The sequence below is a fragment of the Zea mays genome, chromosome 10, assembly GCF_902167145.1.
Source record: "Zea mays cultivar B73 chromosome 10, Zm-B73-REFERENCE-NAM-5.0, whole genome shotgun sequence".
Taxonomy (NCBI): domain Eukaryota; kingdom Viridiplantae; phylum Streptophyta; class Magnoliopsida; order Poales; family Poaceae; genus Zea; species Zea mays.
The window spans coordinates 17,683,505-17,695,103 of NC_050105.1; the positions used below are offsets into that span (position 1 = coordinate 17,683,505).

Below are 11,599 nucleotides of genomic sequence, written 5' to 3' on the forward strand. Positions count from 1 at the left end.
CTAACATGTTTCAATCATATTTTGCACTTAGAAACACCGTGCAACGACATGAATGCAACAACCAAAGCGCCTCTAGGGCTCATTCCATTATGTTTATGCCAATATAACACAAAATAATTCTCCATTTTTGGAAAAAGAGAAGAAAAGTAAAGAAAGTAGAGAGTAACACCTAAATATGGTGGATATTAGGAAATAAATTTTATACCCCTAAATTTAGGGTGTTACACAATATGTTAAAGACCCGCCTGCTGAGGATACAAAGACTAAATCTATAACAATAACCAGTGCTATGGCATGTCAATATAGTAAAATGATGAAAATATACACTCTTAAATGTGAAACATTTCTACGTGAGAGGGAGCGATTAAAATCTAATTGTACATAAGATTGTATAGGAAATGGATCCAAATAAATAGGTGAATAGTGCGACCACAAGAATGGTCGCCATTCGTGGAATATTTAATCTGTATCATCTCGAGTTAACATTAAGCATATGGTTTAATTCTGTTATCCAAGTTCTTACCATTATTCATATATGTATTTGCTATTCATTCATTTATACCTGAATCATACCTTGTCTTACGACAAATGCTTTTCCTTAAATCATTGCTTGTCTCACATAAGGATAATCGAGGGAGAAGAATTTTAATCATCGATTGATAATGAGGGTAAATGATCCTTACACGACCTTCCTTCTCCAAAGTAGGGGATCTAACAACTTAATCATGTTATCCTATTGTTGTTCTTTCAAAATTTCGAGAGGTCCCAACAAAAACTAACAAACATAACAATCTAAATATGCATTGACGAATCAATCGAAAAGGTTCTACCATATTAAAATCAATCCACCAAAATATTATTAACCATTCAAACAACTAATTTTCACTAAAGCCACATAAATTGATGTCATTGTAATAATTTGTAAATCACTAGCGAAGTTTAAGCAAATTAGAGTACGTGTGCTTCTCATATAAGCACATCGTACTCGATCCAAGCTGTTGTGATTTGTCGATGTGGTACACACACTCCGCAAAATCAAATCAGAGATGTGTCTACCTTGTGGTGCATAGACTTAGGCCCTGTTTCAATTTCACGGGATAAATTTTAGTTTCCTACTAAACTTTAGCTATATGAATTGAAATGCTAAAGTTTAGCTCCTTGGGGTGTTTAGACTACTCTAATAAAGTTTAGCATATTGAAATAAAAAGACACTCATGCTCCTAATGCGGAGAGAGAATGAGGTTAGAGGGTATTGGTGGAAAATGGGGTTCCCTGGTCCACATTTAGCTCCTTTAAGCACCCCTTGAGCAGCATATGAGATAATATGTGCTAAATTTTATCACACCATCATTAGCTCTCATGTTTAGATCACCAAATGGCTAAAAGTAGCTAAAAAAGCTGCTAAAGTTTATCTCTTGAGATTGAAATAGAGCCTTATATCATATAATTTATTTATATATATATATATATATATATATAGTAAAATTATAAATTTAATTGGAACCATTGATTTTAGTTTTTTTAGGAAATGTATTTGCACCCTTACCTACCACCTATATCATTGAATGTGTATATATAGTAATAGTAAAAAAATGAAATCATTGGTTTTAGTTTTTTAAGGGAAGCATATGCACCCCTACCTCTACCTACCTGCCCCTGTAGTAAACCATCCATCACCATTTGGGCGGTTACTTTGTCAATGTCAAAAAAGGTAACGACGATGAAATCAATACCTGAGGGTGTGCAACGCAAGCTCCTCCTCCACCTCCACCCTCTAAAATAAGACGTTGCAGCCAACCAGGGGAGGCCCTCCGCGGTCCGTGGCTCCGTGCCATCCTCTCCTGGGCAGCGAGCAGTGGTGGCCGCGGGTTCCCCCGCCTCGTCCTCCCGGATCCGGCGACGAAGGTGCGTACCCTTGCCAAATCTGACCCCGTGCGTTGGCCCGCGCCATTCGCGCGATCCGGTAGAAATTTATTTCGAATTTCTAGGCGCGGAGTCCAGCAGTTCCGTGTCTAACTAGGACGGCCTGCCTGGTGCTGCGGCACAGTGCGCGGGTTCTCGCTGTTGTGGATCGGGGGAATGGGGGTAGGATCTTCGCCTGAATGTGTTGCTCGAGGTCTACGGAATGTGTCGGCCTTGGAGCATCGCCTCTGCCTAGACGCTGTGATCTGGGCTCGCAGTACGCGGATTCAGATCCCAAACCTGAAGATTTGGCGGGGATCTGTTGATGGCTTTGCCATAGTTACCTGTCGTGGATTCGGGATTAGGCTCAGAGATTCGCTGAATCTGTTTCTGAATTTGTGTAGTACACCGCATATTGAGTTGCTTTTTGTGTGTAAGGTTTTCTCTTGTCGGTGTCACGGCGAATGGAATTCATGTTGGAACAGTGCCGTTGCCCAATTGGCCTTGCGTGTGTCACTATAGATGGGAAATTCTATAGGTCATCATTTGTTGTTTGCTGCAGCTATCAGTGACTTACCTACCCATCAGGAGGGAGTTGAGGTGGATACATCAATAGGACCCGACCAGTTTCTTTAGCTGCGCAGCACTTCTCTCTTAACCAATAATTGAACAAAGCTTGTGTGGCACTAGTTTATTATTCCCTGTAGGTGGTTCAACGACATTGCTTAAAATATGTGCCTACCCATATGCAATCATTGTATGTGTATTATGTTATTGCAGACGTGCCTCTTAGCTTTGGTCACGAGCAATGCAAGCTAACAGCGTTTTTAGCCTCAATTTGAGTTCATTCTCCACTTAGATAGATGAGGACACTCGTTTGACACCACTGGACTCGCGACGCGGACAGATAGGCTGCTCTCGACTCCATATACAACGCGAGCACGGCCCGGCCAGTACCTTTTTTCTTGGTCCCACCATACATATTGCTTTCCCCATTGCAGTTGCAGCTTCCCATGCTCTTGCAAGCTTTAGATCAGCACCAATCCCCACCAAATTCCAGTCAAATCTGCCCCACCGACACCTTCAATCAATCATGCAGCCACTTAATTAGGCTTCTAACATGTAAAATATGTCTATCCCTTCATATCCTCTCCGGTAGATACTACTCCAATTATCCTCTGCGGAGCTGGCTCACTGCTGGCCATTGGGTCCTTGACCTGCGCACCTCGCTGGGATTGACCTTGTTGAGTCGACGAACTGCTCTAGCCCTTTCTTCCAAATTCTTGTGGTTATCGTTGCCGACATGTACGATTTGCTGGCATCGTTGGCCGGAAGCCATGGATGGAGACTGATTTGCTGTTAGTTGCTGCTCCATGTCCACCATCTCCTTGGTTTGCTGTTGTTCTCTTCTTGACGTGGTCCCACGACGCGAGCCCTGGCTGGTGCTTCGGCCTTCTGTCAGTTGAGGCCTATGCTGCTTCTGCAGGTCCTTCTTACACCCTGCAACACTACCGTTTGGTGTGCTGACATGGAAATTGGGGCAGCAGGACAGCTAGGTGTGTTGGGGACGCCCTTAGGAAATCGAGTCACACTAGATGCTGACAACAGAACAGCTCTACGGTAAAGTGTTTGTAGCTACAAATAAAAGAGCACCAGTGGAACTTCTTTTGGTTATTTTAAGCATGGATGTGTCTTTTGGAACATTATTATTGTGCTGCGTGCTGCTTGAGCTTTTTGCTTCCTCTGGGGATAACACTTTCAGCATTTGAAACTAATTTTGCAGATTAATTGAATAACTTCGATAAGATGGGTCGTGGTATTAGCAGTGGGGGTGGTCAGAGTTCCTTGGGCTATCTCTTTGGCAGTGACGAAGCTCCAAAATCATTTGAGAAGCCTGCACCAGTTCAAAAGCCAACTCCTCCATCCTCTGCAGAGAGACTAAAAGATATCGCTGCTGGTATTCAAAGTAGTAAATCAAACAATTACAAAAGATCTGAAGGCCAGAACTGTGGAAATTTCCTTACGGTCAGTATCCAATGACACCTGTGAACATTTTGATTATGCTATTTTGGAGCACCAGTTGAGTGCTGTGCAGGTGGAGCAAGAAAAAGTTTATACTTGCTCTCATTCATAGTTTGTTCTTAGCCTATGATCTAGAAGTACTTGTTTAGGTTTTGCTGCAAGAAGCACCCTTCATAATATGATTACGGTGCTGTGTTCTGTATTTACATTAATATGACATGGAACATGGTTATGATGACAAGTTCTCTCTACTGATCTCACCTTGTTGTACTTCTATGGTTTGCCCTTCTTCTCTGTGGTAGATGAAGTCATACTAAATCATTTGCAGTTATAAGAGCCTGGTATTTGACATTATGACAATAAATACTTGTAGCATTTTATCGGAATCATGGTTGTTAATCCTATAGTATGTCATTAGTGCCAGCCAGAATAATCTCTGTTGTCTGTTGGTATGTGTTGAGCTTTGGTAATTTAACAAGAGTTCTACTTGTGGGTTTACAATTTACTTGTGCTTTACAGTAATCCAAACTTCCAAACTTGTGCTTCACATGCTGATGCAATTTGCGTTAAATATACCTGCTTGCTTGTCTGTCCTTAGAATATTCTGATGGATAGTCCCTTCGATTGTTTCAATTCTTTGCTTTTGCACTTCTACTCATAGTGAATAGTTTGCCAAATACCTTTTACATGACAACGGAATCTTTGTGGCCATTTATCCAAACAGCCTGTTTGTTAATGTTCTTAGATTGCGGCTGAAAATGCACAAAGGCAAAATCTCTACCTTGAAATATTTGTACATTTGCGGATATTAGCTGTTGTGGGATGCTGCAGGACCGTCCGTCGACCAAGGTGCAAGCAGCTCCAGGTGGCGACTCTTCACTCGGTTATCTTTTTAGTGGCAGCAAAGATGGCAAGTGATGTACACCTGCTGTTAGTGTTCGCCATGATCATGGGAGAAGGTTTCTGCTTAACAAAGGAAAAAGGGAAAAGAATCTTGTATTCCCATGAGTAAATATCAAACTGCTCATGGTATCTATGTTGTTGGGATTGCTTGTATGTGTGTACATGTTCGTGTGTGTCGTGTGTTGATCCACAGCTACTGGTAGCAAGAGCTTCTATCCCTGCTGATGGAATTGTGCGCAATGCCAATGTTGACATTATCGTGGGTGATGCTATTATGTTGTGGTGTATTATTGGATATGTTTGCTGTTTAATACACATTGTTGTAGAAAAAAACATCCACAGTTCTGTTCAATTTCAGAGTGTCCTGTTCAATTTTCACCGAAGGGGTGGTATGCGCCGAATAGTTGTTTAGACCGTCACAACAGCTATAAATCTTGATCATTGTTAGCTCTTATTTACCGTAATATTTTTGTTTGATAGAATACAAGGACGATATAAACTCACACCACTACACACCATATGTGTATACACGTGTGCACGTCCATTACACACTAAAAATAGATCTGAACACGCACGCATGTATATACCCTATAGCTGAGATGCCACTAGGCCACAAATTGGTGCGTCACTTAGGTCGACTAGTGGCCTTTGCCACTGCGTCGTGAGTTCCTTCATATTTACCTAATATTTCAGTGCATAGTCTTTAACAATAGTCACCACTTTATCGCTACACTACATTAGTTTTTTTATTAAACTTCTAGGTGACATAAAATATGATGTTTTATTAAAATATAAATACATCTAATTATCTAGTTAAACAAAAAATTATATAATCTATAAAACAATAAAAAATAAATAATTCAAATATAAAATAAAAAACAAAATTTATAAATAAAACTATATATATTAAAAATAAAAATAAAAATATATAAATAAAATACAATTTGTAGATTAGATTACAATATTTTTTTAAAATTTTCTGGACTTTAAATGGTTAAAAACAACTAACTGACGTGTCCACGTCATTTAGAAAATTTTGTATGACAAGTTGATTGTTATTGACTGGTACATCTAACATAGTGGATTGTTATTGACTCGTACATCTAACATAGTGGACATACTATCTCCAACAGTTATTGACTGGTACCTATATTTAAACTCCACTCTGCGAATAAACAGTGTTTTGTGTGACTATATAAGTAAACTGCTGGATACGATTCAATAGATCAGTACCCATTGGTTCGGTCGATACAACCATCGATCAGATGACTAAACTGATCGGGATTGCCACCACTCTGAGGGCTAGTTTGGTGGATAAGTAAATGGAGGGGATCCATCCGATGGATCTCCTCTATTTCATGTCCATCAAACCAGCCCCAATCGGTATACACCATACGTCATCAATCGATATGTATAGTTTGCTGCTGGCATTAGCCTAAGCAAAACAGTGGTCGAACTGAACAGTGGACAATGGCCACGAAAACTCACCGGACAAAAAAAAAATAGTAGTACGATGACTTGTGAAGTCCAGAAAAGTACTACTGTTTGTACAATATAAGCAAATAGATAGCAGGAGCATACTGTATAGCTTGTGAGGTCCAAGACCGAATGACTTGTCCTCAATTACGCATACAATAACTCATTCAATGTATCTAGTTCTATATTTCAATAAATCGTAACGAATGAGGTAGGTGCGTGACATACATCTGCTAGTATAAAAAAAGCTTTATGTCTGCGATAAAGTCTAATTTCTATAGACGGTTTTAGTTATCGAACACGAGTAAAATAAAATTGTTAGCCCAACATTAAGAACCACAAGTAGAAAAAAGTTTTTCCTAACGATTTTCTTAAACCGTGCATGCAAATTGTGCATTTCTAAACCGCGAGTAGAAATCATATTTGTACTTGCGGTTTGTTAAGAAAACACCCAGTATAAATTAATGATTTTTACTGGCGGTTTTCTTAAGAAACCGCCAGTAGAAATAACTTGAAATCGAATTTTATGAGTTTTTAAATGACCTCATATGAAAAAATCATCAATATAAATTGTAGAGCTATAAAAGTTATGAAACTTTATAGTAGACACCCTTTTTATTTGAAATCATTTGGGGTCTCAAAATTGCATTTGAATCTATCAAATTAAAAATGTTAATTTTTGCAAACGACCTCGGATAGAAAAAGTACCAAAATAGAAGTTGTAAAACTTTAAAAGTCATTCAACTTTGTAGTTGAATTTCTTTTGTTTGAAATTGTTTGCAACCTCAAACAATTAATTTACATTCGGTTTGTTCTAATATGTGGACAACAAAACTGCAATCCAAACATAAGGCACGTGATAGGTAGAGTTGTAGAGGAGCCTTCGCACTAGGGTGCGATCATTGGTTCAATTCCCATCAGCCGCATAGCACTCGAATTTTATGTGAAAAAGATCGTGCTTCGACGGAGACAGTATTTTTTGCCATTTTTAAAACACAGTTTATGTTTTCTACAAAGGATTTGTCTGTATTCTTTTGATGTAGAATTCATCATTTGGATACCTTTCTTGGAGAAAGGTTTTGATTTCTGTCCCCCAATCCTCGTTGTGAGTAGCGGAAACCGTTAGAATTGCTCTTTCCATCAACTCTAATGAAGGTGCCTTTAGGACTTCAAAGAACACTTCGTGAGGTAGAGGGAGCCCCTGAGCCACTGACTTGGCTAACATATTAGCATGTTTATTATTTGTCCTTGGTAAGTTTTTTTATGGAGAACCCTTCGAAGGAGCTCTCCATTCTTTGCATTGTGTTGATATCCTTTTCTAATGTCGGGCTTTTAGCCTTGCTTCTTTTGTCGACATGACCTATGATCACCTAAGAATTAGATTTGATGATTGCCCTTTTAACCATAGTTTTAAGCTTCCTTAGGCTCAGCAGCAAAGCTTCGTATTCTGTGATGTTGTTTGTGCACTAGAATTCCAGTTTAACTGGATATGAACTTTTCACTCTTGAAGGTGATGTGATGACAGCGGCTGCACCAACCCAAAAGTTTCCCAAGTCCCACCATAGAAAAATGTCCAAACATGTTCTTCTGAGGTGTCTGATTCACCTTGTGAACTAGACGTTCAATCAGCAATGAAAATGCCAATGTTTGAAATTGAATTGATGATAAATGTATGAAGTCAATGACAATTCATTGAGCTCACCAGACCATTTCCCAACTCGACCTGTAGCTTCTCTATTTCTAATGATATCCTTCAGAGATTGAGACGAAGGTACGACAATGTTGTAAGATTGGAAGTAATGACAAAGCTTCTTGGAAGTTATTAAGAATGCATATAGTACCTTTTCCATTTTTGAGTAATTCCTTTTGGATGAGCCAAGTACTTTGGAGACGAAGAATATTGACATTTGATTTTTGGATCCATCCTGTATTTTTTCCTGGACCAAAGTAGTTGTCGGAGAGTGAACTCTAACCGGGTGGCGGAATGCACCCACCCGATCCTAAGAGTTGGGGGAAGCCTAGGGTTAGCCTGATGAGCTGAATGAACATAAGAACACAAAGAGTTTAGAGTGGTTCAGGCCGCCGGAGCGTAATAACCTACATACACTGTGAATGACGTGGGTCTAAGTGTCCCCCTTTTGCATCGCATGTGCTCTCCTTTTATAGTCTAAGGGGAGCACGCACAAGAGTGATGGACCCCCAACAAGTGGGCATAGCGTGCTTGTATTAAATATATATCACCTGAAGCTATAAGTGTAACAGTGGGCTAAGATCTTCTTCCCCTGAATATCGCGTCGACCCCATGACTAGGTGTGTTCTTCTTGTCGCTCTAGGTCTGCTTGGGCAACCGTCCAACATGCTGATGTTGCTGGGGCAGGGCATGCTGACGCATGCAAGATTTAATGTGATATCTCCACGTTGTCACATCCGGCCAGCGCAGCAACGGGTGTATCGAGCAGCCGAGCGACGCCTCATGATGGCGTTGCTCACGCGCCAGAGATAAATGCCTCGGTAACCTGCATTACTCTAAGCAGGTATTGAATCCACGCGGCATAGGCAAACTACCGTGTACCTCGGTAATGTGTGGACAGTCTTGTCAGTCTGTACAACCCGTCACAGTTTGTGGCCTACCAAGCACCCTTCATTCACTCTATAATAAATGCGAGTAGTGCGGCTGCTAGCGAGGAGTTTTCTTCTGGACGAAGGCTTACGCTACGGGCCCAGGGGCCACGTGGTGACTCCAGACCTCTGTTTGTGCAAAGCGTGAGGGATAGGGCACACATAGGGTGTATGCCCCATCCTTTCATTCGCTAGGGGTCTGGACCTGACGCCTGTGGTTCGGGCGTCTATAAGTGTCAGGCCAGGACCTACCCCCGTAACCTTTGGTGGTGTTTGTAGGGGTCTGGGCCCTAGTCCTGGGGCTCGGATCTGTAGGGATGCCCTCCTAGAGTGAACCCACCTAGTACTCATGGCGGTATTAGGCCAGCCCACTTGGACCCTCAGTGTATAGCTTAGGGTTAACTGAGCCTTGAGGTAGTGGTAGTATGTACCCTAGATACAGGATACCGACGGTAGGACTTACAATGGACTAAGAATATAGGTGACCAGATGGGCCAGAATATATGGGCCGACACGAGGCACGATCATTTTGACATGGCTGAAGCATGACAAGGCATAATAGTAATCGTGTCCAGGCCAGCACGAGGCCCGTTATGGGTCGTGCTTAGGCTTAGGTACAATCCCATCGAACGACACAAGCATGGTCTATTTAGCTAATGCTAGGCACGGATAGCCCATCAAATGGAACATGCTCCAGCACGACCCATTTGTGGCTCAACCTTACTTGTTCTAATCTATCCCACCATATATATAAATACGACCAACTCAACCCTCAATTTTAAGCTATTTTCGAGTTCTCTAACGAAAAATGGAGAGAAATAAGCAACAAAAATAGGAAAAAAGAAGTTATTTTCGAGCTCTGTTACAAGATGAGCCTTGGGACGTACAACACGGTAGCACGATAGCCCAGCACGACCCATTCAAAACTAGTCAGGTTGTGCTTGAACTCGAACTTTGGCCCATGGACGGGCACGACACGACTCGCTATTTATCCGTGCCGTGCCTCGGCATGGCCCATTGGCCATGTATAACTGAGAAGCAAAAACATACAACAATAGTGGAGCCCTAGCGAAGGTGGAGAGAGTTGAGAGCACCTAGAGGGGGTGAATAGGTGATCCTATAAAAAACAGCTTAACAAAACAAACTTGGACTAATATTGGATTAGTGAAAGCAGGAGCCAAGTTCGAATGAGGAGTATGATAGGAGTAAACTTCTTCACTTAATTGCTCTTCACTAAGTGAGTATTAAACTTAGAGCAATTATGTAAGTGAAGTGAATAGAGAGAATCGTAGTAAGATAAAGACATGTGACATGATGATTTTTATCCCGTGGTTTGATCAAGTAGAATACTTGCCTACTTCATGTTGTGGAGTCCCTATGGACGAGGGTTGCACTCAACCCCTTTCAAGTGATCCAAATATCAACTTGAATACCAAGGTTCTCTTTATCTCAACAATATCCCGTTGAGGAATCTCCACAATTTTGAGTCTCTCATGCCTTACACAAAGGATCTCAAATGAACACAAGAGTAAGGGGGAATAGAAACATATACAAGAACTAGAGTTGCAGTAACAACACGCACACAAGTCAAGAAAGAGCACACAAAACAACACAGCGGAGTTACAACTCAAAGAAGTGCTCAAATCTCTATCACAATGAAGCAATTCCGTGCTTGCGAAGTCTCGGCATTGTAGGATGTTCAATGGGTGCTTGGTATGGAGCTCCATGCGCCTAGGGGTCCCTTTTATAGCCCTAAGGGACCTAGGATCCGTTGGAGCTCCATTTGGTAGGCTTTGGTTGCCTTCTGTCCGTGGGCACATCGGACAGTCCGGTGCACCACTGGATAGTGAACAGTGATATATTTCCTTCCTTGTTTGGTGAAGCCGACCGTTGCCAGCCATTGGCCCCTAGCACACCGGACAGTCCGGTGGCACACCGGACAGTATGGTGCCGCCTGTTGACTGTTGGTTGAGCCACGTGTCGCTCGGTGATCGCGCGGTTGACCGTTGGTTGGGCGCGCGGCTGGCACACCGAACAGTCTGGTACACACTGGACAGTCCGGTAAATTATAGCCGTGGTGCCCTAGCTTTTTCTCGAGAGCGGGCTGTTCACCGAGCATGCCAGCCTGGCACCGGACAGTCCGGTGCACCACATGCTGGTGCAAGTTTGGCTGGACTTACCAAACTTATCCAATTTAATTTCTATCGATTGGAGAAGATTCCTAGCACTTAATAGAACATAGTTAGTACCAAAAACATATTACTAAGTGCTAGAATCATACCTTTGTTTCTCCAATTTGCTTCTCTTTAACTCTGAGCTCATATTAGACAAAACAATATGTGTTGAGCATCTAATCACCAAAACAAAACAGAAATGGCCCAAAGGCACATTTCCCTTTCAATTTCCCCCCTTTTTGGTGATTTATGCCAACACATCAACAAGCAACTCATAATGCATTTACATATCCAAATGCGAGCTAAAAAGTACAAATTGATGTCAAATTGAAGACCAATTAAATTTTCATAGGATTTGGCATATTTGGATCACTTTTGCCACCACTTGGTTTGTTTTCGCAAAACAAATTCATTTTCCTATCTCTATGTCAAAAACACTTATTTTGGCAAATCAAAATATCTTTCAAGACTAGTTTTCATCAAACACCAAGAACTCCCACCTT

General features: G+C 41.4%; 1 protein-coding gene across 1 annotated transcript; it reads left to right on the top strand.

The window, feature by feature from the left end:
• The first annotated feature begins 1,713 nt into the window (after nt 1-1,713).
• On the top strand, nt 1,714-5,205 carry LOC100283951 (nitrilase-associated protein). Its single transcript, NM_001156849.2, has 3 exons — nt 1,714-1,905; nt 3,686-3,927; nt 4,756-5,205. The coding sequence occupies exons 2-3, from the start codon at nt 3,709-3,711 to the stop codon at nt 4,840-4,842; spliced, it is 306 nt and encodes a 101-aa protein (NP_001150321.1). The 5' UTR covers nt 1,714-1,905; nt 3,686-3,708; the 3' UTR covers nt 4,843-5,205.
• The last annotated feature ends 6,394 nt before the right edge of the window (nt 5,206-11,599 follow it).

Bases quoted from the DNA above. Each gene is read 5' to 3' on its own strand.
- LOC100283951 (NM_001156849.2), top strand. From the start codon at position 3,709: ATGGGTCGTGGTATTAGCAGTGGGGGTGGTCAGAGTTCCTTGGGCTAT. The intron at 3,928-4,755 runs GTCAGTATCCAA...GGGATGCTGCAG, and splicing joins ACTGTGGAAATTTCCTTACG to GACCGTCCGTCGACCAAGGT.